Raw genomic sequence first — 26,658 nt, 5'->3', positions numbered from 1 at the left:
ACTTTATCCTCTCAAGGTCTGGTATTTTTGGCACAACTTGGGACTGTTGAACTTGGGACAAAACTTCAACCAAGAAGGCCAAGTCAGGCTTTGACTGGACAACCACCTGGTTTTCACAGCTTGTTTTGCGTCTGGTCACCTCAAATACAAGACACTAGTGTTTATCACCACAGTGGCCCTTTCATACACAAACTGGCTGTGTTGATTCAATTACGGGAAAGAGTTGGACAATCCAGGAGCAAAACAGTACTAGTTCTGTCAGTGGCAAGCGGGACATAGTGTATCGTGTACGGCCAGAGGGGGGTGCCAGACACACCAGTGCCTTAGGTTTCAACATGAAAAAGAGGAAGTGATGATTGGTCATTGCCAGGTGATGTAACACCGTTTGTCTGTGCTAAGACCTCAGATTGCTCTGTGCCCTTATGTCAAGCCCCTAGTCTGCACGCCCGGCACACATTCTAGTGGACTGGGCCGGTCCGTGTTCGTCACCCTCCCCAAAACGGGGACAGATTGTCAAAAGTGCTCTCTCCTAGCTTATGTTACACTGGAGGAGCTGTGAGGTTAGCAGCAGTTGTGAGGTTTCAATACTATCGCCAGTTCACACTATTAAGTGCTGTGTTTAACAGAACTGTCTCAGAGGGGATTTTATGTTCCTGTGGATAGCACCGCCCTGCCGTCTGAAGCTGGGTCCTGTAGCCTATCCAGCACAAAGCCCAATCCAAGCCAGTTTGATTTCACTTGCTTTGGTACGGCAAGTTTGTCTGAATCATATTCATCACAGAAATCTGTGAGAAATAGGTCATAGCTTTAAGAAAACAACTGTGGAGAATCTACCTATCATGTGCCGTTAGCCTAACTGTGAGTGCGTCATTGTGTTTCATGGTGTATCTATCTCACTGCTAGGCCACAGGCACACTGTCAATGAAGTACAGTCATATAAATACTTATTAATGAACCAGGACTTTAGTAAGAACACAGAGCACTAAGACTGTCACGTTCATGGAGCTGGTCCACAGAACCAGCTAATAGGAATGAAAAAAGTATAAAACAAGAGAGCAACAAGGAGGCCACTGTCAGGCCTTGTGATAGAAACACCTAGCCATACATGTCCTGAAAGGAGTTCTCGGTCCCCATGTTCCCAACCAAAGAAAGAGGCTTGTGTTGTGTAGAGTTATCTATTGTTTAGCTGACTGAGGGCTTGATCAGTTTCTTTATCGTTTTCTCTTTTTCCAGCCCCTCTCAGAAATGCATGGCCTGGATTTGATTGTGCGAGCCAATCTCTCTCACCTTTGACCCCTGTACCCCTACAATGGCGTTCACCCTCCCACCCCAACCCCCTGAGCTCCTCTGGAATGTATGTGTGTGTGTGTGTGTGTGTGTGTGTGTGTGTGTCAGTTGACCACAGCTGGCTTGAGCACCACGGTGCCTGGGGGGATGACCACCCAGGACAGGGGATCATGAGACCCTCCTGTGGAGAGGTTCAGGACCCCCCCAGGCACCTCATCCTCTGGCTCCTCCCCCCGGTTCTTCCCCCTGGCCTGTCGGCCCTGGACCCTGCGTTCAGCCCCCAGCACGGGCACCATGGGCAGGCCCAGGGCCGAGGAGGGGAAGGCCGGGGAGAGCAGAGGGGACTTGGCCAGGCCCAGCGGGGAGCCGTTGAAGGAAAGGATGGAGGCGCCTCCCAGGCTGGCTGGAGGGGAGCTGGGGCAACCCAGTGTGCTGAGGTCCAGGGGCCGAGGACTGAGGGGGGACAAGGGCAGGGAGCCGCCCAGGCCCTGCAGAGCGTGGCCTCCCAGGAGGGCAGCTGCCGCCCCTGGGATGATAATGTGGGCTCCGCTCACATAGGACAGCTCCGACTCCTTCATCCCTCCACCAACTAGCCCTCCAACTTGACCCCCCTTCAGCAGGGAGCCCACTCCACCTGGAGAGCCGTGCTCCTGGGCCACAAAGTGGCCGTGGGCCTTGATGTGCTTGCGGAGGGAGCTGGGGTCTGTGTAGCGCTTCAGGCAGCCCACCATCTTGCAGTAGTAGGGCTTGTCCACATAGTGTGTGCGTGTGTGCTTGAAGCGGTCGCTGGAGTTGGAGTAGCGCTTGTTGCAGCCCTCATAGGGACAAATGTAGGGCTTTTCACCTGCAGTAAGGAGAGATGATTCAGATTGCCCATTCAGCATACGAAAAACACTTGGATTATAAAACACACATGCATTTTTGAAAATATACAATGAGTTTCAAATAGGTTTCATATATCCCAGGGTCATGACACCCAAACCCCATGAAGGTTTAACTTTTATATGAGCTGTGTAAGCCTTCATTTCGAGTAAAAACATGAAAATCACTCTAATTGTAATTAGAAGTTCGATTAGACAGCCGCGACAAATGAGTGCATGCATCTGGGACATTTCTCATGTGTTCATATCGAGTGGCTCACTGGGAGCAGCACCACCACTGACCTGTGTGTGAGCGGTTGTGTATCTTGAGGTTCTCCAGGCGTGAGAAGCTCTTGTTGCAGGTGGGACAGCGGTGGGGCTTCTCGTTAGTGTGAGTGCGGATGTGGATGAGCATCTTGTACCTGCAGCCACACACAACACAATAAAGTTCATTGTAACAGCTCTACCTCACGCACTCTGCCCTTATGCGCACACTTTCCAAATCTCCTCAGTGTATAAACTTTTCACCTGGCATTGAAGCCCCTCCCTTTGCGCGCGCAGCCCTCCCAGTGGCAGCAGTACCCAGAATCCTTTTCAGGCTTGACATGGAAGTCATTGACGTGGTCCACCAGGTCTTGAAGGGAGTCAAAGAGCAAATGGCACTGGAGGAAAGACAGAGACAAGATGGTTAATATTCCATTCCGTGATATAGTTCTTTTGATCTACAACAGGATAATAAAACCTGTTTCCTTTCCTGGCATCACTTCCTCACCTTCTTCCAGCGACAGGCCAGCTGTTCATCCGCTGAGAGGTCAGGAGAGGCCCGCTTATCACTGGTCTGGCCAATGAACATGGAGGATGGCAGGTGAAGTCCCGCCCCGGCTCCAATCGGCACAAAGAACTGAAAGGCCTGTGAGGAGGCTCCGCCTTCTATGTAGCGGATGTGAGAGTTCTGAGGGGAAAAAACGAGCAAAAAGAGCAAGGGGATTACCTGTCTGTTACACACACATAAGCAAGAATGCACAGGTTAAGCTTTATTGTCATGTGCATTAAAAAAATACAGTTTGTACATTTCAGTGTAATGAAAAGCATGTTGCCTAGTCTCTCTCTGTTTAAAAATCGTGCATATACACTACCAGTCAAACGTTTGGACACACCTGATTGAATGCACTATGTTTTTCATTATCTTAAAGCCATTTTGATCTAAAGGCTTATGCTTAAATGCTTGAAATTAGTTTTTTAGACAAGTATAAATAGTGAAGTTGATGCCTATTTATACATTTCTTTCCAAAGCCTTTGCCTTTCCATCAAGGCAAAGAGTGGCTACTTTAAAGAATCTAAAATATAAGATCATTTTGATTTGTTTAACATTTTTTGGGTCACTGCATGATTCCATTTGTGTTATTTCCTAGTTTTGATGTCTTGACTATTATTCTAAAATGTGAAAAATAGTAAAAATAAAGAAAACCGCCTGTGTCCAAACCTTTGACTGGTAGTGTACAAGGACGTCAAAGGGCATTAAAAGGACAATAGAAACAACACACGACAGTACAGGACAGTCCTTCTGCATGTGTGTGCGTCAGACTGCATGACCACTGTTCATGATCCTGACCGCCTGAGGGTAAAAGCTGTCTCTGAAGCGGCCGGTACGAGTTCTGATGCTGCGATAGCGCTTTCCAGATGGCAGAATTGAGAATAGACCACAAGCTGGATGACTGGAGTCCTGGAGTGATGCGTACGGCCCTTCCTCTTACAGCGAGTGGTGTGAAGACCGGGAGAGACGGAGAAACATACGCACTAATGATCTCATTGAGAAATGTCTTGATTATGCAGCGACAACAGCCTCTATTTTTGTCAGTGGAGTAGAGGACTATTCTGTGCTTCATCCTTTTCTTCAAAAAATCCACTGTACTATTTCTGTTCCAGTCCACCTGCTGTGCCCTACAGAGCCTCCCCACATCTCTAAGCCCGGCTTGATAGCTGTAGATTCACTGAACCTCGGCTGGGGCTCAAAGAGCTAATGCTCTGGCTCACACACACACACACACATACACACACACACACACACATACATCCAGCCACCTACGGACACACACATACACACAAATTGTGCCAAACGGAGGCAGATTAGTGTTAACCAGAGATGGCAAGAGGGCACAGCACCAGTGAGTTAGGATATCAACAGGAACCAAAGTCTCAGATGCACACGCACACACACACACACACACACACACACACACAGGGTTACTTAGCTAAGGGAGAAAACAGAGTGGGGTCTTGGTGAAGAGTGGAATTTGGAATAAGGGAGACTGATGGGACAAAGCTGTCTTGTGAGAGTGAGGGAGCATAGAGAAAGAGAGAAATAGAGGAGGGAAAGGGTGCAAATGGATCACAATCCTGTGGCTGTCTCACCGTCTCCAGCTATGCCAGAAATGTGTATGTGACAAATTTCATAAAATGAGACCAATTCGCCTGTGCCTCTGTGTGTGGGCCGCTTTGTGAGACGCCGTAGGGGGAGAGTGTGTGTGTGTTTACGTGTAGCTGTATGTGTGAGTGTGTAAGGACGCTATTTTTTAAGTAAGTGCTTATATTTGTGTCTTGTGTGTGAGGGTGTATGTGTGTGAGAGAAAGAGTGTGAGAGGGAGAGAGAGTGTGTGTGTGTGTGTCCTTGCTGTGTCCATGGGGGGGCGAGGAGTGTGTGTGTGTGTGTGTGAGGGGTATGTGTGTGAGTGAGGGGTGTGTGTGTGTGTGTGTGGGACTCAGAGGGAGGCTGAGCAGCTGAATGGTCCCAGCCAGCGTGTCTCAATTCAATTGGGAGGGAATTGAATTAGGCGGCGTGAGGTCTGCATGGCTGTACCTTGTCGTAAATCCGATTATACACACACACACACACACACACACACACACACGCTCACGTCATGCCTGTGGGGCCACTGAGTACAAGTTGCACAGAGAGAGGCACTTGTTGGGGACACAAGAGGTGTTTGATAAGGGCTGCCCCCCCCCCCCCCCCACAACACCCCCCACCCCTCTCACCCCCTTGCACAGCCTGATTCCCTTACGGAGAGTGTGACACGAACCAATGTTCCCAATGTGCTGACCCCAACAGGCTGAGTCACTCTCTGCTGTAGACAGACAAAGTGTGGACTGAGGGACAGGGTTTACTCTTTAAATGACTTGAAGACGAATGAGAGAGAGAGAGAGAGAGAGAGAGAGAGAGAGAGAGAGAGGGGGGGGGGGGGCAGAAAGAAGAGGGATACTGGTGAGGAAAATGTGAGTGGGAAAAGGTATGGTCAAACATCTGTGTTGTTGCACATGTGTGTGTGTGTGTGTGTGTGTGTGTGTGTGTGTGTGTGAGCGCACCGTCACACTCACCCCTGAGGGGATGTGGTTGCCGTTGGTCATTTCTGGAGAGCTGGGGGTGTGGCGGTAGGAGGGAGACATGCTCAGGTCCACCGCTGGGGGGGTGGGGGTCTCGGTCCGATCCTGAGGGACCACCTGCACACCTACAATAACACACACACACACACACACACACACACACACACACACACCTGGTCAGGTGACCTCTCACCTGGGGGATCTGATAGGGGTAGAATCTGGGAGTGACATCTTGCAGCAGTAAATACAATCTTTCTCTCTCTCTCTCTCTCTCTCTCTCTCTGTGACCTACCTGTGTGCGGAGAGGCTGGCGAGGCGGGCTCTATGACTGCGGTGCCATCGTCCGCCATGCGGAGCTGGCGGGCGCGCTTGGCGTGCAGCGGGGAGAGGGGGGGCGAGCGCGCCCCTCTGTCCCGCCCGTTGGCCCGCCGAGGGAGCTTCAGGTCCAGCGGCTCGTCCAGGGACAGCATGACCACCGACCGCCCACCTGCACACGCATCCAGTCACAGAGGGACAGGGTGAGGCAATGGGAACAATATAGGATGCCTTGGTTTTCACTGTACCACACATACAATGAGTTGATGCAACGGAAACGGTGAGAGAGATTTCACAAAGACGGGGCATTTCCTAGATTCACACACCTGCAATATTTCCCACGTCAATGTTGAATGAGTATCCCACATTCCACAGGCCCATTAGGTAAACACATACTCCATTTTCTTCAACCTGCAACAATGGTAAACTGACCATAATCATAAACTGAAACACTGAGTAAGCCAAAGAAAAACACACACACACTCACAGTCTGAGAGACCCCCTCCCCTTTTCCCCATCCTGACCTTTGCTCACACACTCTTCCTGAGGAATGTCTACAATCCAATCCAGATGGTCACCCTGACCAACGACCCCCCCCCACCCCTTACCCCGCCCCCTGGCCAGCCGCTGGCCCTTGGCCCCCAGCATCCCATCTCCCCACCCCTCATCCCCCCAGCCCCCGAGAGCCTGCACCTTCAGACCCCACGGACCCTGGAGACCCACTGGCACACACCGCCGCCCCCCACCCCACCCCCCCACCTCCCTTCCAGGCTGGCTTCACCTACTCCGTCCACCTCCTCCCTCCTCTAAACGCGCTGACCCCTGGACCCAGCCTGAGGGCCGTGGACATCCAGCCCTGGAAAAATAAAAACTGTCAATTTGAGTTCCACTTGTAGTTGTCCTAAGCCACCAGACTGACCCGGTGCTGCCAACATCCCCTTGTTGTACCGTGCAAAGAATTCAACAATGGCATTAGCCAAATACCTTAACAGCCTAACACCTAGACAAACCAAATCAGCCAAATAGATGGTGCATGAGCTAAAGCATTTAGTCTGAGCCATAATTAAAAGTCATTTTAGTTTTGCTAAAAACATGTATGAGGCATTAGAAGCAATTATTACAGGTTAATAATCATAATAATTCCCCGCCCAGCATTTACTGCTTCGTACACACAGGCGGTGCTTGTACAGTACTGCTGATTTATCGCCAAGCTCTCCTTTCTACACAGCGTGTTGGGTTCACTGCTCCCTCTTACCCGGTTCACTGGGGACACACACACACGCACACACACAAACACACACACACACACGCACGCACACAGGCACACGCGGCGCCTCAAAGCGTTTTCCCTCTACACACATAGTTGCAGAGTGTCCTATATTTCCGCCACAGAGCCCTAGTTCATGTAGAAGCTCTCTCAGTGTGCATGTATTCACACACTATACACACACACACACACACACTCACATATACACACACACACACACACACACACACACTCACATATACACACACGAGCAATTAATCCAACTGTAATTTCAACAAATTCTCCCTCCCCTTCCTCCCTCACTCTCTCTCTCTCCAAAACACACACATGGACCGACACACACGCACACACACACGCTCATGGAAGCCACGGTGGTAGTGAATGGTGGGCTTTGAGAGCGACTGGCCAGGGGCCACATGAGAAGCCCTTGTGTCTGGGAGGCACGGAGGAGAGAGGTCACCAAGTTCACCAACCAACCGAGGGAAGGCCACCAACCCACACACACACATACTGTATATATATATATATATATATATATATATATACATATACAGCTGGGGGAAGGAGGGTATAGACTCAATAAGCCATAGATAAGAGGATGATGATACACACACAGACACGTACAGAGATACAAACAGGCGCCTCAAGGCAGACGAACATACATGCATGCACACAGAGCAGTATTATTGTATTATCATTGAGATCTGACTGTGCCAATATATACACACACACGTGTGTACATACAGTCACAGATCCTTGGAGATATAACCCTTGGCTTTTATCTGATTACAGACCACACAGACAAGCACATGACCCAAAAGTCCATCTTGATAGGCAGGTTAGAATGGCTTGATACTGAAATGTCAGAGGTAGGAACCACAGCAGGACGCTGCATTCTAGGACCAGGGAGTTTTTACACAGTAAAGTGACAGAATTGGAAAAGCCAATTCCAACAAGTAAACATGATGCATCATTCCTCCAAGTTTCATCTAAATCAGACTGGTGGTGCAGCAGTTATGGCCTTTCAAAGTTTGAAATTTTGACCTTTAGTTATAGCGTCCCCATCATGCCAATCCCCCCGCTGGGATCAATCCAGAATCACAACATTCAGGGATTCCTCAGGGGTTCAGGGGTCCTTGCTTCAGCAGGGTGGATGCATGTCGACATACACTACCAGTCAAAAGTTTGGACACACACATTCTTCTTTATTTTTTACTATTTTACACATTTTAGAATAATAGTAAAGACATCTATGAAATAACACAAATGGAATTATGCAGTGACCAAAAAAGTGTTAAACAAATCAAAGCTATCTTATATTTCAGATTCTTTAAAGTAGCCACTCTTTGCCTTGATGGAAAGGCAAAGGCTTTGGGAAGAGATTCATACATAGGCATCAACTTCACTATTTATATTTGTCTAAAAAACACATTTCGAGCATTTAAGCATAAGCCTTTAGATCAAAATGGCTTTAAGAGAATGAAAAACATAGTACATTCAATCATGTGTCCAAACCTTTGACTGGTAGTGTAGGGCTTGAACCCAGGACATCCACCCTGAAAATTGTCCTAGTTATGCCCTGATCCAATTAAATGCTCCCTATAATGAGGTATGTTAAGAACGCATTTTATTCTGCTGCCTGCTGTCAGACATTTTGCTGTTCACCTGAAGGTCTGAGGCAGCTGTTAGAAGAGATACATTAAAATAATTTTGACAGGTAACTTCTGCACAGACACGCCCACCTGTGCTCTCACTGGCTCTTTGGTGTGTTTGGGTCCTTCACACTGATCCTGTCTAACACTGGCCGTCTATACATTACTTGTGGTGCTGTAATCTGAGATAGGAACGCCCTCATAAATTAAACATTCCTTTGGGGTCTTATTCAAATCTGTGTGTTTTACTCAACCAGAGTCCTCCAGTGGCCTAGATCTTGCTAAATTTATCTATCCATGTATGTTTATACACGCTGATGTCCTTACTGATTTCCCAACCCCCACGTCTCACCCGTGCAGACAGCTAATTAAAGACAAATTAACTCTAATTGCAACCTCATCAGTACAGTAGATTTTAACTCTACACCTACTGAATGGACCATTTCCATTGGATGAAGCCCAGGTCCAACGCATAATGGTACAGGAAGAACAAAGGTTGGTGTATCGACCATTTTGAGCGTAGAGGGTTAGTAATGTGGGCAAACATTCCCATTAGCTGTGAAAATAAACATGTTAGGATCTGTCTGAGAGGATATGATCCTCATTTAGAGTGAGCTGCTGTTAATACCCCATCTCTCTTTCTCTCTCTCACTCTCTCTCTTTCTCTCTCTCTCTCTCTCTCTCCCATGCATCTGGACTGGGTGGGTCCGACCATAACTTACTGTAACTCCTATCACACAGGCTGCCAAGCGGTTTTGGCTTTATTGTTTGGCTAAAGTACCAGAAAATCGTCTGTCATCCACTTTAAACGGGTAAACCCCTTACCCCGAGGCACAGACCAGGAATCAGCTTAACCTTTCTCCAAATCCTACTCTTATCCAGTGGGGGGACAAATAGCAAACTGGCCTCCCATCAGCAGTATAATCCATGCTGTACAACCTCATGCGAAACAAACTGCTGTACCTCTGAATCCATGTAACTGTGGAATATGAATCCATATCAGTTCGGATCCAGGTCCTCTAAAAGTATGATCCCAGATCTCTCCCTGGCTAAATGCCATACTACTGAGTCTGCATTACAGGCATAGAGACGCTCCGGGGGTCTCAACGCACAAAAGACCTTCTCTCTCGCCAAAGCTGCTGATCCACGTGCAAACCATTACTATACCTCCACAATAGCCTCTATAACTCATTTCTTCCAATTTACTAAATAGGCCTACACTGCTATCCCATCCCCACTCTATCAAACAACAGCCAGCCTCATGAGATTCTGTCCTTTCCCCCTATATAATGAGCATTGTTGGTATCATTCAGCCTGTTGTATATTGTAAGCCTAAAGAATTAGCAGTACACTGTAAACATAGTAAACAAAATCGTAGTACACTGCAAAATCTTAGCAAGTCGTTTAGTATTGAATCTCAAAATCTTATTTTTCTTAAAACAAATTACATAAATCTGCCACAGGTGGGATCATTTCACTCGCTTCCAATGGAAATCAATCTGTTTCCAGCATTTTCTTCGATGAAGTGACATTATCTTGATACTACTGATCTGCCTCACTGATCTGCCTCCGCCAAGGCAAAACTGCACTGGAAGCAAGTGAGATTATCTCACCTCATAGACAGATTTTAAGACTCAATACTGGACAAAATGACTTAAGATGGACACTTTTGGCAGTGCAGCAGACTTGTGTAAATATCCCTCTAGACACAGACTGTACGAAACTCAAAAGTTTGGAATTCCCAGTTCGGTTACTCAACCTCTGTTGGACTTCCCAACAACTCAGCAGGTCGTAAAATATCTACAATACCCAGTTCACCCCAGGCAGTCCATACCGCACTAATGTGTTCCCAGTGGAGTAGGAGTGCAGCTCCCAGTGAATCAGTCTCCACCGGTGGATTTAGCTCAGACTTGCCTCTTGATAATGCTTAGGAGAGGAGGCTGGCTGGGAAGTGACTCACGGTGTGTGGATCTTGGACTGGAGCAACGGGATCTCATCTACATCCTCCAACAACCACCATCACTGAGAGGGGTTTGTGGGAAATGTGAGAGAGAGAGAGAGAGAGAGAGAGAGAGAGAGAGAGAGAGAGAGAGAGAGAGAGAGAAAGAGAGAGAAAGAGAGAGACTGAGAGGAAGAGATACAAAGAGTAAAGGAGAAAAAAGAGAGAGAGAAAGAAAGAGAAAGAGAGAGCATGGTTATGTCTGTGTGTGCATGAACGTGCCTGAACATGTGTGTGTGTGTGCTCTGTGTGTGTGTGTGTGTGTGTGTGTGTGCGCGCGCGCACAAAGCTCAGTGGCGGGTGACTGTGAAGTTTGGGGAAGGGGTGTTGGCTGGCCCCCATGCAGACTTCCTCGCTCAGCCGTGGGGTCGACAGCCACTTTGAAAGGCAGCATTGTCCCTTCTCCGGGCTCTCTCTCTCTTTTTCTCTCTCTCTCTCTCCCTCTCTCATCCCTCCTTCCCTCCCCTCCTCCTCCTCTCCCCACCAGAGTAAACACAGCCTACAGCAGCTGAACGAGAGAGAGAGAGAGGGAGAGGAGGGATGAGCGAGGGGGCCGCAGTGAGGATACGCGGGGTGAGGATGAAGGGAGGAGGAAGTGGAGGAGGAAGAAGAGTCCTGAAAGAGAGGTTTGTGTGTGTCCTCTTTAGCACCCCACCCACCCCCACCCCAACCCTGCATAACCCGTTCCCACCCGAGTCCGACGTTGCACTCCACCCATTCCATTAGGAAGCCTCAGAATCGCCCCACTTCCCTTTGATGAGGTGTGGGTGTGGAGGTGGGTTGCGGGTTAGGGGTGAACACGGGTGGGGGGTGAGGGGTATCAGAGAGGTGGGAGTTGGTTGTTGGGTGGGGGGGGGGGAGCTCTGGTCAAAGGGAGGCTATGTGTTTCAACACCTCCATGCTTCCAGGCTAGGCTCACACGGATCAGTATTGACCCTTGACCCCGCTCTGACCGACTGATCTTTAGCCTAATCTGATCAAATGAGATCTGTACTGAGGATCATATGTCGGCTTAGTCTGATGGTGCAGAAATGAGAGCCGACGAAAAGCGATGCGAGAATATCAAAACTACGAGGCATAAGATGATTATGTTACAGATTATAAATCATATTGTGTTTTCTGCGAGGGTTTCAGAAAGATAGAGAAAGTGTGTGTGTGTGTGTGTGTGTGTGTGTGTGTGTGTGTGTGACCCCCTCTGAGGTTGGCTGTAACTTAATCTGCCTCCTGCTGTGACCCTGGGAGGTGGTCTGTAGGAGGTAAGCCATCACTCCCTGGGGCTCTTTGCTCTCACACACACACATACACAGAGAGAGAGAGAGAGAGAGAGAGAGAGAGAGAGAGAGAGATGGAGAAAGAGAGAGAGAAAGAGGGAAGGAGGGAAAAAAGACTCTGTGGGAGCGATAGCCTCTAACAGCCCATAGTATTGATTGGTGGGATTTTACCTCACCATACAGACAGGAGGGAGGTCTTCTGAAATCCTAATCCTCCTGAACTGTAAAACATAAACACACGAGCCTGCCGTTCTAGTCAGCCCCAAACTGTCAATCATCAGCAGCGGCTATCTGCGATGGCACTGAGTGAAACTAGCTTTAGTTATGGTCAATAATGGCCACAGTGTGATAATGATAACGGCCATAGTGTGAATGGTCCCGCCTGAGGCTGTGGGTCAGTGGGGGTCGTGTCTCGACCTGCTGCTTTTTCCATCCACCAGGTGGGGGAGACAGGGCCAAAGGTGAATGGGTGTAGTATGGGTGTGGTGTGAACTCTGAACCCGCGACATTTGGATTCTACATCTGAAATTTAGCCCAGAGAGGAATAAACCAACTAGGAATGCACTGAGCAGGTTTTACATGCACACAATACTCCGGCTAATGTGAATAATCAGATTAAAGTGATAGTTTGAGCAAAGCATTTACATGGTTCCAAGTGAAGCAATTTCTGCTTCTATTTTTCTTTAGAACCCAGATTTACATGGATTTATATCAAAGTCAGGTTAGTTTACTCAGAGAAGAATGCGACCCAGTGAGATCCACACTTTATCGTCTTTACTCTGATAAGATAATCAGAGTAAGCTGTCTGCATGACATTGGCTATAGATGATGTATTGCCTGAATCAGGTTAGGATCAGATCATTAGTGTGTATGTTAACGTATCAATTGATTTGGGAGCCATGGGAAAAACAGGCAGAACAATAGTTCTCTCCTTGGCTTCTCTCCTCACTCCTTTCATTGCTGACGTTTCTTGAGGTAACAGCCGTGAGTGACCCCACCTCCCCTGATACATACACACCCTAACCACAGCCCCACTGTACCCCCCCTCCCTCCCGCTAGTGTATCACTCAACACACACACACACACACACACACACACAGAGCTGAGAGATTTTTTCCTGCCTCCGTCCTCCTCAGCCAGCCGCCTCCTCAGACAGGAAACCTCAGTTTCCACTCCTCCTCCTCCTCCTCCTCTGGGCCTCTCGTTCCCTCTTTCTCCCTCTCTCCCTTGTTTTCCTCTCATTCTCAGCGCTCTGCTTCCTTCTTTCATGTTGTTTTTCTCCTCCTCTCTTATCTTTCTTCTCTCACCTACCTCCTTCAAGTCGATTTAACCTTGTCCTTTCCGACCCGGGGCGACACCTCTTTCCTTTCTCAGGGGGTTTTACTGACTCACTGTCAATCTATACCTCTCCCCGTCCCCATGACCCCGTCACAAAAATGCACCCAGGGACGTATGCAGGATTATGTAATAGCAGCATGCACAGTGCCACTGGGGAAGATGGAAGTAGGGGTGTTGAGAAAAAGAGAGTTGTTGGAGTAATGAGACAGACAGACGCACGCACACGTTTCAACATGGGGAGCGATAAGCATAAGATGGACACCTGTTCTGCAGAGAAGCTTTTAAAAAGACAGCAAGAGGAAGCGTGAAGCAATAAACGAGAGAATGCGAGAGTGAGAGCGCGCAGAATCGAGAGATACAGATACAGGGAGGGAGGGAGGGAGGGAGGGATCTGAGACAACACAAGAAGCAGGGGAGAAGGGAGAGAGGGAGGGAAGGAAAGAGAAAGGGAGGGATAGAGGGAGCGAAGGAGGGAGGGTGCAACAGGAAGCCTCTCAGTGAGCTACCGATGGCCCCCAGCCAGAGCGTTCAGACACTGAGGAATTCCAGGCAGAGGGCAGGGAGGGAGGGAAGGTGGTAGGAGGGAGGGAGGGAGGGAGGGAGAGAATGAGGAGGGCGGGTCTCACTTGCGGTTTGTCGTTAAAGGGGAGTGCTATATGAGACAGGAAGAGCATGCGCTTAAAGTGATATTTCCCTTTGGTTGAACATTAACCTTTTTTTTTTAAGATGCATACATTGATATGAATACCTCGAACAGTCTGACAGTAGCAGACCCAGGGACCAAAGCCACCACTGTGTTCATTCATGCGTTTTTTTATTTACTCTTGTTATCAATAATACCAAATTGGAAAAACTACTTTTTAGGCGCAGAGTCTATAACGTTTATGTGTGACTTTTTGGACTACAACATTGGTTGTTAAATGTCTGTGCACACATATGGGATTCAGTAAGCTAAAAAAAATCTAAATATTCTACTTAAGTCACACAGGGAGATAAACAGCCTACCATGCTACAGTTACAGCATACTAAGGCAGCATGAATTATAATCAGAAGAAAAAAATGTAATGCCATGCAACATAATTGTCTGGAATTTACTGCGGTGTTACAAACATATAGTGATGCATACATAAATACATATAGAGACAAATTAAAAAAACACACACACACACTTTATACCTATCTAAGTGGAGAGAAAAAAAACACTACTGATAGTGTTGTTGTAGATTTTGCTCAGAGATGTTATACTAATGGCAGGCCATGATAAATTAGGGAGAGACATGGTCAATGTTTCTACTTTAATGTATGAGAAAAAAGCCTCCCAGACTATGATAGCATCCAGACAGACCTGACAGCAGAACAGCAATTTGACTCGGCTTGCCATATAGTGAGATTAAGCCACCAATGATCTATAAACAGCATCTGACTGAGATTTCACATTGTGTCAGTAAGCCTTATGGCCAGCGAAAGCCTGGATTATCACACGACACACTGACCTAACTTGACTAGGAAGGGGGGGTAGTGGGCTGATGTGGAATGATGGAGGGATGGAGCAATGAATGGAGGAACGGATGGATGGATAGATGGAGCGGTGGATGGAGCGATGAATGGAGGGATAGATGGAGCAATGAATTGAGGCATGGATGGATGGATGGATGGATAGGTGGAGGGATGAATGGAGGGATGGATGGGTGGATGGATAGATGATAGATGGAGGGATGATATAGCGATGAATAGAGGGATGGATGGATGGATAGATGGAGGGATAGAGTGATGAATGGAGGGATGGATGGATATATGGATAGATGGAAGGATAGATGGAGCCATGAATGGAGGGATGGATGGATGGATGGATGGAGGGATGGATAGAGGGATGGAGCTATGAATGGAGGGATGGGTAGATGGATAGATGGATAGATGGAGGGATGGATGAATGGGTGGAGGGATGGATAGTGGGCTCTAAAGGGAACAAAGCAGTATCAAATCACTATAATAATACCTGCATTTTGGGAAGAAGAATTTGACTTAATCTAAACTGGAAATAACTTCTAACATTGAAAATGCCCTATGATAAAGTAAATACACAAAGTCTAATATGTTGTGAGCTTTGCTCTTGAGATTTGTTTTTCATGTTGCCATTCAGTAGAAGAGGACAGAGCATGCCTCGGGGTGTAAATATCATTAGTAATTATCATGTTTGGCATAAGAGCAATCATTCAATCTATTTTGACAAAACAAAGGGAAAGAGAAGGGGGGAGGTACAGGAGGAGAGAGGGCAAGAGAGTAGCAGCACATTGGCATAAGGCTTAGGAAACTTCCCCCAAGCCACAGTCACATTATTAGACTCCCTAGTAGCTGCTATATGACATGTACAGTATGTTTTTGCAGGCATACACGTGCACGAACATGTGTTTTGAGTCTCTGGTATGTTTTTCTCCCACCCACTCCCATTGAAAAGGGACCGTCAGATAGGCCATTCTCAATATTCTACGAAGGCTTTTTATGAACCAAAACCGTTTTAACCTATACCGTAGTATCTCTATCAGTACAGCACTCAGTGGTAAACAGATATAATCCCCCCCAGAGACGGTGACTCAGTGTGTATAAGCGGTAAGCCTACTCAACACTAATGCTTAAGGCACTTCACACAACGGTACTGCAGGCTTTGAAGAGCGGTGAGTAATCTCACAATAACGTGGGGCATTTCACAACACGGCCGTCTCGCATCGCGGCAAAGCGCGGCGGGAACCAATGAACACAGCGGGAGGCAGGCCACCGTCCGTGAGAAGAGAAGAGAAGAGATGAGACGAGAAGAGAAGAGAAGAGACGAGACGAGACGAGAAGTGTGTGTGTTTGTCTGCGCACTCAGGAGATACAGTATGATAGACATCCACCCTGGCCCACTTTGACCTCCCACTTACTCTGCAGAGCCTCTCTACCTCCTGCAGTCTACTAAATGCACTCCCTTCCCTCGCTCCAACCCTCACTCCCCCTCTCTCATCTTCGCTCTGCCTTGCTCCCATATCACCAAGAACTTGCGAGATCTCCTCCACTCTTCTCCACTTCTACTCTCCCTCAGGCAATATCCCCATCGTCTGTCATCCCTCCCTCTTCCTGCCCTTCATTCACCCCTCTCGCTCCTCTCTCTCTGCCGCCCCCCCCCCCCCCCCCCCCCCCCCCCCCCCCCCACCACCACCCACCACCCCCTCTTTCTCTCAGTCCATTCCTGTGGCCTCCTCTCCCCACAGGCAGTGATGCAATTCTCCGACTCCTGCGCGCAATCACAGGGTCTGGAGTCGGCTCGCCAGCCAAGCAGGGGCGTCGTCGCACCACGCTCAGTAGGAAAGCAACAGGAGAGGAAAGAAGGGAGGTGGGGAGAGAAAGAAAAGGAGAAACAGAGCCAGGGAGGGAGGGAAAAAAAAGGCTGAGGCTGTCAGAGCTGGTGGTGGGTGATAGAGAAAAAAAAAAGTCCCGCGATAAAAGTTAACGGCTCCGTTTTACAGCCTGTGCATAATATTCACAACCCATTTTTTTTCCACTTGGAGTAAACATGTTTTTTATTTTATAATTTTTTTGTATTGTGGCTGGGATGGGGGGGGGGGGACTGGATGCACTTATTCTGACTCTATTCTACGTTCTCTTTGAGGCCACTGGGGGAACTTAACTTGAATGGATCATATTCTGCTGGATCAAACAGCAGAAGTCTTCAGAATTGCTGCAACATCAACAACCTCATCGGCCCACTAACCAGCTGTGTCTGGTTTGATGGGGTTGCTGGATGCTGGTGGTGGTTTTTTGGAAGTGACAGTCCCATGCTACTCCCACTCTAACGCTGTCAACCCGCCTGACTCACTCCAGCATTATTACAACGGCTGGGCTGGCAGCAGAAAAATACTATTAAGTATTTGTCAAGGCAGAACTATGTCAGATCTGGCATGTTAACATTCTCTCTGGGGGTCCATACTTTAACAAAGGAACTCCCTTTCTTCCATATTTCCTTCCTGGGGCAGTGCAGATGAAGGGTGTGAGTATTGTGTGTAATATAATGGATGTGCAGAGGTACGCTGAGCTCTTTTTACTGTGGGGCTGCATACATACAAAAGAGTCATTTTTACCCAACCCAATAAACAGAGATGGAAAGTGAAATTTTAGCGCTTTTAATGGTGTCATTTAAAAGGATCCCTTGAGATGATTATGCACGGGTGCATACACACACACACACACACACACACACACACACACACAAATACGCACACTCACCCCTGCCTTGTTGGCTTTGCAGAGGCAGACCTCCCCTTAAGGCAAGGCAGCAGAAATGAGCACAGGGTCAGGTTAGGAATGCAAAGGACTGGCACCTGCCTAGACCTTTAAAATACCAGGTTGAGCAAGCACACACACACACACACACACGCAGAAACAAAAGGCCATGGGTGGCCAGTGTCCTAAAACCCAGGTGAGTGTTTAAGCCTCTAGTGAAATGGTTCAGGCCCAAAACGTATCACACAGGTGTGCACCCCGCAGCTCGAGGGCGTACCGAAGTATATCACTGAATGAGCTGCAAAGCTTAGAGTTCCTTTCAAGACATCACTGGGTGCACAAGGCAGCTGCGGTTGAACTCCACAGGATATGTGTCTGTTATGTTCCCTCACTGGTGAAAACCCAGCGCCAGCTCTAAGCCACTGGGTAGGAGGGAATGGGAGGAGGTCCAGAACTCACTCTCTCTCTCTCTCTCTCTCTCCATCTTTCCCTCACTCTCTCCCACGCAGTTAACAGCAAGCTGAGGGCAGGATTAATAGGGGTGACTAGCGTATGGAAACTGTGGTACGATAAGCAGCAAACCCGGGCTATATTTCAGCACCAGTTGCCGGGGCGATGTGGTCTAGCCTCCCAGTGACAAGATGAGGGGCGAGTGAGGGGGTGGGGGATGGGGGGGATTGCATGGGGGGTTGCATAATAAGCACACAGTAGCTTAACAGTGTTCTGGGGAAAAAGGCATGTTAGATGTTCTATTGATTTATTTTATTATACAATATATCATACACGCAAGTACTCCACACATGCATATGTGCACACATAAACACACTGGATATATGCAGACCCTATACATGCACAGCCATAAAGTACACAGACACACACAGACACGCACACACACACAGACACACACGCTAGTGCACAGCTAGGCTGGCTGTGTCTTGTGGAGTTCAGACCAGTTCAGAGTGCTGTGGTACCGCTCCAGCTTTGGGAGGGGTGCGGCCTGTCTCGCAGTCATTTCCTGGACGGGGATATTATGGCACCACACGCATGAGAAACAAACCCCTTCGCCTTTACACACTGACCCCAGCCACTTTCATTTGCTTGCAACTCAATAAGCCAAAGGCGCATAGTGAACTCCCTGGGAAGCAAGCCTTCTTATTCAATAGCCTGGGTAATACGATCCGAACAACAGCTTTATGCAACACGGCCTCCGGGAGTTTGGGGGGGCAAGGGGTGGGGGGTTGCTCTGTCTGTGTGGCGCTGCTGAGGCCTATCGGACACGTCAGGGGTGGCGTAACGTTTCCCCAGAATTCCTGGTCGGCCGCGCCCCGTCCCTGGGGAGGGCTGGGTGACACCTGTGCAGCGGCCATGCTGCGCTACACACAGCCAAGAAGGGGGGCCACACTGAGCCAGATGTGCAGCAGGAGCTCTGGCCAGGGAGTGTCTCTGTTAGAGTGTGTTTGTCATGCAAGTCTATATGTGTGCATGTGTGTGTTTATGTACGGAGGGGGAGGAACAGGGCAGGGGCTCAGCTCCCAAAACCAAAGCATATTGAAACGGGAAGAAAACAGGAAGAGGGAGAAACACAAAACAGCAGAGAGCAATTAGTTGACAAAGTGACGTGATGTGTGTGTGTGTGTGTGTGTTGGGGGGTGGGGTGTGGTGTTGGCGGGGCCACAGAACCAAGCACAGCAGCAGGGGGATCAAGGAGGTCCTGCATCTTTAAATATGGGCGCGTCACCCCATGCTGCCTACTGTACCTCCATTTAAACCCCTCTGCCTCCCTCACCAGTGACACACACACACACACACACACACACACACACGTGTGCACACAAAGCTTATGCTGTCTTTCCCTTGTGTGGCTGTGCCAACTTCACTGCAGCCCTGTGTTCTCTCTCCTCACATGGGGCGCCTGTTTTCTCTGAGTAAGACCCCCCCTCCCTCCCCTCCCACCAAGGCTGGCAGTAAGACAAGGTCAACATGACAGTCTTTTCTCTCTTCTCTTTCTCTCCCTTTATCACTCCCCCTCTCCTTTTCTCTCTGCATTTCTGCGTTTTAGCTCAGCTGAGTGACAGGCTCCACCCTAAAGCTTTCATCTTTTGCTGCCTCCATCCAAGAGAGAGAAACAGAGAGAGGAAGGCAGAGAAGAGAGACAGATGCAGAAGGACAGATGGAGGGAGACAGAGAGAGATGGCGAGAGATAGAGATGAGCATAATGCCGTAAAATGGAGTAGCACTAAACTCTTGATTTAAATTTGCTGGCATGTCCGATTTGTGCGATCTGTTGGAAACAAGCGTCAGAAAAAAACAGCTCTGGAGACAGATTCTTCTTATATTTGGCAAAACACACTGAACGGCAAGGTCTAATAAATGTGCCATGGATGAATAGAATCATTTATTGACAGCCTTGGAAAGAATGAACCTAGGAGAGGATCTCAATTAGTGTTGAAGGTCAGAGCAATACTCGTGCCCTTACACACTCGCCTGCCCCGAATCAATACTGACATTTAGAATCAATTAAGGAATAGCCAAGCTCGCTCTGACTGACAGGAGCATTTATTGAGACCCGAGCAAACAAGCAACAAGGACACTAAGAAGCAATCAGACCCAGTAACAGAGAGACGGGCTGCGTTAAGATAGTGCCTGGTCAATATTCAAGATGGCCGCTCTAAGTCAATTATCACAACTTGTAGATGCCAAATAAAACCTGAGAGGCTGAACACTATTTCGCGAAGGCATCTAAGGTCATAATAAGACTTTATTTCATAAAATGTAACCTCAAAGGTATAAGACGTTTCCAAATTACATAAGGCTCCCTCATAAGAAGAAAACAGCTACGGTACATATGAATTAAATTAGTGCTGGCAACATCTCCACAACACCACAGAGAAGGTAAACAGTTACAGGCCAAACTTTTCTCTCTCTCTCCGTCTCTCTCCTTCTCTCTCTCTCTTTTGCTCTCTCTCTCTCTCTCTCTCTCTGCATGTATAAGATGGAGAACGTCTTATATAATGTAAGCGCTGGTTATGAAGCTAGGGGCTCATGGAAAGTGGGAGAGGAAAATGCAAGGGAGGGAGGGAGAGAGGGAACAGAAGCGGAGTTAAAAGCAAGGAGATGGAGTCCCAGGGAGTTGGGGATGGATGGATGGAGGGAGGGAGGGAGGGAGGGAGGGAGGGGTGAAGGGGCAAAGTCTGGAAGCTAGCTGACAGGACTGGATATGCCCAGACAGAGAGCCAGGCCCAGGCCCAGACTTGAGAGCCTCATTTGAGTCTCAGAAATGCCTCACCCCTCTCTCCCTCAACCCCTTCTCGAAAAAAAACCCCCCCACATCATTCCCTCTCCCTTTCTCTCCACCCTGCATGTTATTCCTCACCCTTACTTACAAGCAGACCCCCCCTTGTCCGTCTCCTCCCTGTCTTTCTCTTCAAACAAGCAAACACACACATACATACCTCAGTCATATTGAACTGCTGCAGCGCTATTGTGGGTATACTAGAGAATCCAGGGTGTTGGCCAAGCAAGTAAATAATAATACAAACCAGCTGTGTCTCCACTTTAACTGCAGCCCTGTGAGCATATTACTGTACAACTCACAGCTCCCTGAACAGAGCTCCCAGATATCTTAAAGGCTCCAGCAAGGTCCACGTTTACTATCATCTGGGAGTTAAATATTAAGTATGGTAGAAAGTAACCTAAAATGGACTTTGTGAAAACAAGCTCTCCTCTATCCCCTCCACCCCTATTCTGACAACTCCTTTACATTGCTGTTTTTCTTTCATGTTTTGGCTTCGCTCCTGTATTCTTTCTTTAACTTTTCCTCATCGAGTGTGCCCTGCCCCAGACATGGTCTGTGTATTGTCTGAAGGGTTCTGCCTGCTGAAATTCTCTCACGCTAGAAACATTGAGCAAGGAGCGCAGAAGGAGCATTAAAGAGAAAGAGAAAGGGTGAGGGAGAGAGAAGAGGTAGGGTGGGGTAGCAGGAGTGAGGCACTGAGTTGTCTGTGTTTATTTTGGAAATGCGGGCCTGCAGACTCGCAGCACAGGAACTGACCCCTTCACTCCACCATGGCAGATCCTCACCCAAAGAGTGAGAGTCCTGCTCTCGTCTGGGATGTCCCACACAGGTGATTTGAACAGGGGTAGACCATATACCCCTGAGGGGGCATTTTAACCCACCCCGGGGGCCGAGGAATGGTCTGTTCCAGGAGGAAACGGTGAGGCCGTGAGGTGATTAGTGGTTACAGTTTAACTGGAGAAAAATGCATGGTCCGTGAGCCCAGCCAGCCAGAGAGCAAGGCGGAATGCACTGGTCTCCTTCAGCTGCGATGTCAGTGTGAGTCAGGCTTCTCTGGGCTCTGTATCCGCTCTGTCTCTCCTAAATGTATGGGTCCAGGAGTCTGGCCATCACCCCACACAGACACATCACACTGCAGCACTCCAAACTACGAATGTGTCACCTCCACTGCTCCACACATGGCAATTATTAGTGAGATATTTGGTGGAAAAAATGTAAGAGTCTGGACTGTAATGATATCATCATGCAGAGCTGAGAGTATCGTTTACTTTTTTTTAAAATTCAAGCTTAACTGTTAGTTGGGTTTAACTATTGAATAAGCTCTTTTTCCACTGAGATTTTGCCCACTGAGGAGGCTCGTCTTCTGGATGATACAGAGCCAGTGAGGGGACACAGAAACTAGTTTACATATGGTGCCGGGCCAGCCTTATGATCTTCACTTGTACAGCCATCATCACCATTCAACACATCAGCTCACTTCCAGAAGGATGCACAGTGACAAAGAATTAACAGACATCTCCAGAGAAATTACAGAGCAGTAGCTGGAATTAGCACTAACAGGTGGTTTGGGAACCTGAATGATAAAGGTCTGTTGGTATTGCAGCACAGGTTTAATATAGCTGATGAAAGGTAAATTGTTGACGCACACACCACCTGTGACAGACACACAAATAAAGATCCTTTTTAACAGGATTTTAAAGACCTTATCAAAATCTCACCATGGACACCACATTCTACCCCTTCCCCACTGAGGAGACATATGGCTGCATCTGGGAAGACATATCTCCGCTGGCATTTACAACAGTATCCAGCCCAAACAAAGGTCAAGAGCCGGGATGTGCAACTCCATTCAGCGTGTCAGAGAAATGGCATACCATAATAGCGGTCATATTTCATCGGCGGTAGCAGCCCAGTGGATCACAGAACAGTTCACCGGATTAACATCAATTGCTATGAAGCGCTCGTCTGTAAGTGTAACCAGAGAAATCTGAATCTATGACTACAATTAAGTGGCTCTTATCCTTGTGAAGATAAATGCTAGTGCATATGAGGTGCCTTGTCTCCACTGCGTGCCGCCCCATTCACTGACCACTGTAATCCCCCCCCCCGCTGCTGAGTTGCCTTTCAGTTTGACCGTAATCCCCGGCAGCTATGGAACCCCACTGCGATATTAATTCAAAACACTCACACTCTCCCGCTGTAGCCTGTGCCTACACTACACTCCATCCACTTAATGGCAGCAATGCTATTCCTCCTAAAAGTTTTTTTTCCCCGGTGGCAAAGATATTTCATTGGTACCATGACCGGCTGACAACACTGTGTGAAGAACAGCAGAACTGGGTCGCCTTGCCTTAGGTTTCAGATGGGACTTTAGGATTCTTTGCGGTATCATACTCCGCTGTGTCTTAATTAAGAATCAATCGAACACACCTCTCTTGATTTCAGATGTGGTGGGCCTGTATTGGCCGGGTCCAAGACGTTAAGTACCAGCGCACTGTGGGTTCCCACCATCCCTCTACCACATGCCTCGTGGTTGCTCTCTGACGCAGGAATATGCCATTAGGGTCCACCTTTTCCACCATAAAGCAGCTGCCTTTCCCTCACATGGCTTGGGGACCTCAGGGGTATGATGTCACACAGTTGCGGTGCAGGGCAGGATCTCAAGACACAGGAAAATGCTGGGGGCGCGGGGCGTGGGGCTGTGGGGAGGCTGTGGGGAGGGTTAGGGGGGTGCCACCCACGCCCATAAGGGGCATCCTGCAAGCCCAAATGAAACCCTTTTGATTTCTATTTCAGAGACTGGCACGCTGGAAAGCCTTCATGGTATATCCACTAGCATGCTAATTACTGGAGCAGATGAAGCCTGCTCAGTCATGGGGGAGCTGGTTAGTGTCAAACCTGTAGCTCCAACCAGGAATGTACCAAAGCTGTGCGCAAACTGTTGCTCCCAGCAGCTGTCCAAGAATCTACATCTGGCCAAGCATGCAGTAAGGACGAGAATATGTACAGCACAACAGGCTGCCTACACACACACACACACACACGTCCTGAATGTGTGAGTGTGGAATGCCACCACAGGGATGCACAGCTGGACCCCACTGGACATCTGGCCTTATGGTGAAGCTGACAGCCTTTGGAGTGCAGCGGCTAAGTACTGTGTGAGAGAGGACTTGCCTAAATAACCAGTGTGCTGGTGGTGATAGATGCCTCTCCGCCTGGCCCCAATCTTTCTGTCAGATGGATATTATGGTTGACCTGCGGGTGAACTGATCATCAGCTGATTGGATAAACAAAGCGGCGGGCCGTGGATGTGACGAACACCTGGAACACGGCGGTGCTCACAGTTCAGAGCGGGGTTATGGATTAAATAGCAGGGGCCTGGATGAGGGAGGGAAGGGAGAGTCAAAGTCCTCCTCCCTCTGCAGAGTAGTTAGTAAGCCTGTGCCGCCTCTCTCACTGTTCCTCTTCCCCACATACTTGGAGAGAGGTCCAGTGGGCCCATAGCCAGGCCTCCTCCGGTCTCATATGCTCATTATCTGTGTGACACACAAAGTTCCTCTCATACACCCACACATTATACTGTTTATACAGTACCCCCAACACCTTCAAAATATACAGCCGGCCTACTTGGTTCCAAAATACAACTGCAGCCCCTTGAGTGTGCCTCGATTGGTATTGTGGCCTAATGCTTTTTAATGATCAGGCCTTATTCCACTCTAGCACAGGGCTTGTTAGGTCTGCCTTGGCAGGGCTCAGCTCTTTCCCCTGGCGTCGTCTGGGACAATGGGCCCATGGGAGGCAGCCAATGGGGAGAGGCTCCATCCCAAACCCGGTCCCAATGTGCACACAATTAGGCTTAGGGACAGTGGAATTGCTTAATTGGAGGAAAATAGCTCTTTATCTAGGCCCCTGCCTGTGCTCATCGTTGCCCCCTGCACTATATGCTTGGCCTCAACTAACTTTGAATTGGTTGTTTGCCTTATGATGATCATGTCTCATGTATTTACCACTAAATCACTGGGAATAAATCACTGTCAGTGGGCTGTAGACGTTGAACTCTTTATCTGATGTTGTGACAGAACATCAGAGAGCTCGGTGCAAGCCTGCATCTTGCACAACAGCTGGCTGGGCTGCGATGAACGCCCCTATATAGGGCAGGATTTCTGATACTGCTCTAAAAAAAAATGTCTCGCAGGGGGGAGCGCTAGTTTTGCTAGGATGCAGACACGCGGAAAGGTCGCTCCCATGTTGAAATGGGTATTGACACGGTGTCTGCGTAAACTGTACAAACGCCGGTGGGGGCACGTCCGCCACGGCCTGTCTTGGATATGACAGTCTGGGGGAGTCCAGGCTGCAGGATGACGGCGCACCGCTGGAGACTCAGAAAATAGGTCACTGCCCGGCTTGAACTCGTACCATTTTTTTTAATTTTTTTTTTTACATTGCAGCAATGCACAGGGATATACAGTACGTGGACGCATTTGGCATGCATGACAATACAGACACAGTATAGCAGGGAGTGGGATGCAAGGGAGGGTTGTTCCAGGGTAAGGCTTACCTTACAGGGGAAAATGCCGTGGATTTGGCCGAGATATCTCCGACTCGTTCCCCCCTTTGCCGGCGCAAACTTCGCACGCCAAGTCCTTTAGCTGAAACGCCGTCGGTGTCAAATGACTCCTCGTCAATTTGTTGCCTTTACTTCGATAAAAATGAAACACAGAGCTGACACGTCTTGAGAAAATATTACTAGGTGTCTGGAGAGGCGGTCCGTTCCCAGACCATTGTCAGTATTATTTCTAAGCATGGAAAAGAAAACATAAGCTAAAATGTAGGCGTTTGTGGCAGCTATTCTACATTAAGGATGATCTGTGAGATGACAGCCTTGTCTGTTGCCGCGGAATGATATATTTTATATGTTATCATGCCACCAGAAACCCGTCAAAAAAAAAGTGTAAACACCCAAATCCGTAGTCTTCACTGTTCCCGCTGAGAAAAATGAAGACCACTGGTTGTGTTGTGCATCAAAAACGCATTGATGATTTCTTCTTGGATTCAAAGTGCATCGCTTAATGGCAACGCTGGTCAAGTGGGGGGTTTCCTATGGGTGGTCGGTCGTCCTCCTTTGGGGGTAGGAGGGCAGTTCAGACCAGAGGGATGTCACGAAGTGGTGGGTAGGGCGGGTTGACGGCGGGGTGGTGCTGGGGTGGCGGGGGGTCGTCTCCTTCTTCTCCGGTGCTTTTTCCAGATGCCGAGGTGGTGGGGATGTTGTCTCTCTCTTGTATTGTTTTGGGTTGGGTTTTTTTTTTTTTAAGTTATCCCTGTGTCTGTTCTCTCGTTCCTCTGAGCACTCGAGGAGACGCTGAGTGTTACGGTGGTCTCCCCCACGACCGTCTGAAGCGCACAGACAGCCGCCCGGAGCCCAGCCAGCCCGTCAGGACCAGCCCAGAGTCTGCCAGCTCAGCGCATGCTTGCTGCTCCGCCCATCCACCATGGGCAGTCCCCGGCTCCTCTCCAAAGTCTCTCTCTCTCTCTCTCTCTCTCTCTCTCTCTCTCTCTCTCTCTCTCTCTCTCTCTCTCTCTCTCTGTGTGTGTGTGTCCTCATGGCCATCCCTCTGCCCCCCTTTCAACAGGCCATTATGAAGTGTAATAAGCCCTCTATTTCAAGATGATAAACTATTTGTTGTCCAACTCACTAACATGTTTTTCTTCTCCAAACTTTTTGTGGCCATCTCTGTCCTC

General features: G+C 48.6%; 1 protein-coding gene across 2 annotated transcripts; it reads right to left on the bottom strand.

The window, feature by feature from the left end:
- Positions 1 to 1,365: 1,365 nt before the first annotated feature.
- Positions 1,366 to 26,305, bottom strand: glis2b (GLIS family zinc finger 2b). Of its 2 annotated transcripts, none has more exons than XM_071908432.1 (7): positions 25,478 to 26,305; positions 5,821 to 6,015; positions 5,523 to 5,653; positions 2,920 to 3,099; positions 2,676 to 2,809; positions 2,451 to 2,569; positions 1,366 to 2,131 (listed from the first exon to the last, which is right to left on the bottom strand). In XM_071908432.1, exons 2-7 carry the CDS (start codon positions 5,996 to 5,998, stop codon positions 1,392 to 1,394), a joined length of 1,482 nt encoding a protein of 493 aa, XP_071764533.1. In that variant the 5' UTR covers positions 5,999 to 6,015; positions 25,478 to 26,305; the 3' UTR covers positions 1,366 to 1,391. The 2 variants fall into 2 exon arrangements, with proteins under 2 accessions (XP_071764533.1, XP_078140989.1); XM_078284863.1 differs by having other exon boundaries at positions 25,483 to 26,305.
- Positions 26,306 to 26,658: the final 353 nt, after the last annotated feature.

This window comes from Centroberyx gerrardi, chromosome 7 (genome assembly GCF_048128805.1).
Source record: "Centroberyx gerrardi isolate f3 chromosome 7, fCenGer3.hap1.cur.20231027, whole genome shotgun sequence".
Classification (NCBI taxonomy): Eukaryota; Metazoa; Chordata; class Actinopteri; order Beryciformes; family Berycidae; genus Centroberyx; species Centroberyx gerrardi.
The sequence above is the reverse complement of the archived record's forward strand: the minus strand, read 5'-3'. Positions and strand labels throughout refer to the sequence as shown.

What these genes read in the sequence shown, in the direction of transcription:
- glis2b (XM_071908432.1), bottom strand. Translation starts at nt 5,998, where the DNA reads ATGCTGTCCCTGGACGAGCCGCTGGACCTGAAGCTCCCTCGGCGGGCC. An exon ending in TGGCCTGTCGCTGGAAGAAG is followed by an intron (nt 2,810 to 2,919) that starts GTGAGGAAGTGA and finishes TCTTTCCTCCAG; the next exon opens with TGCCATTTGCTCTTTGACTC. An exon ending in GGGAGGGGCTTCAATGCCAG is followed by an intron (nt 2,570 to 2,675) that starts GTGAAAAGTTTA and finishes GTGTGGCTGCAG; the next exon opens with GTACAAGATGCTCATCCACA.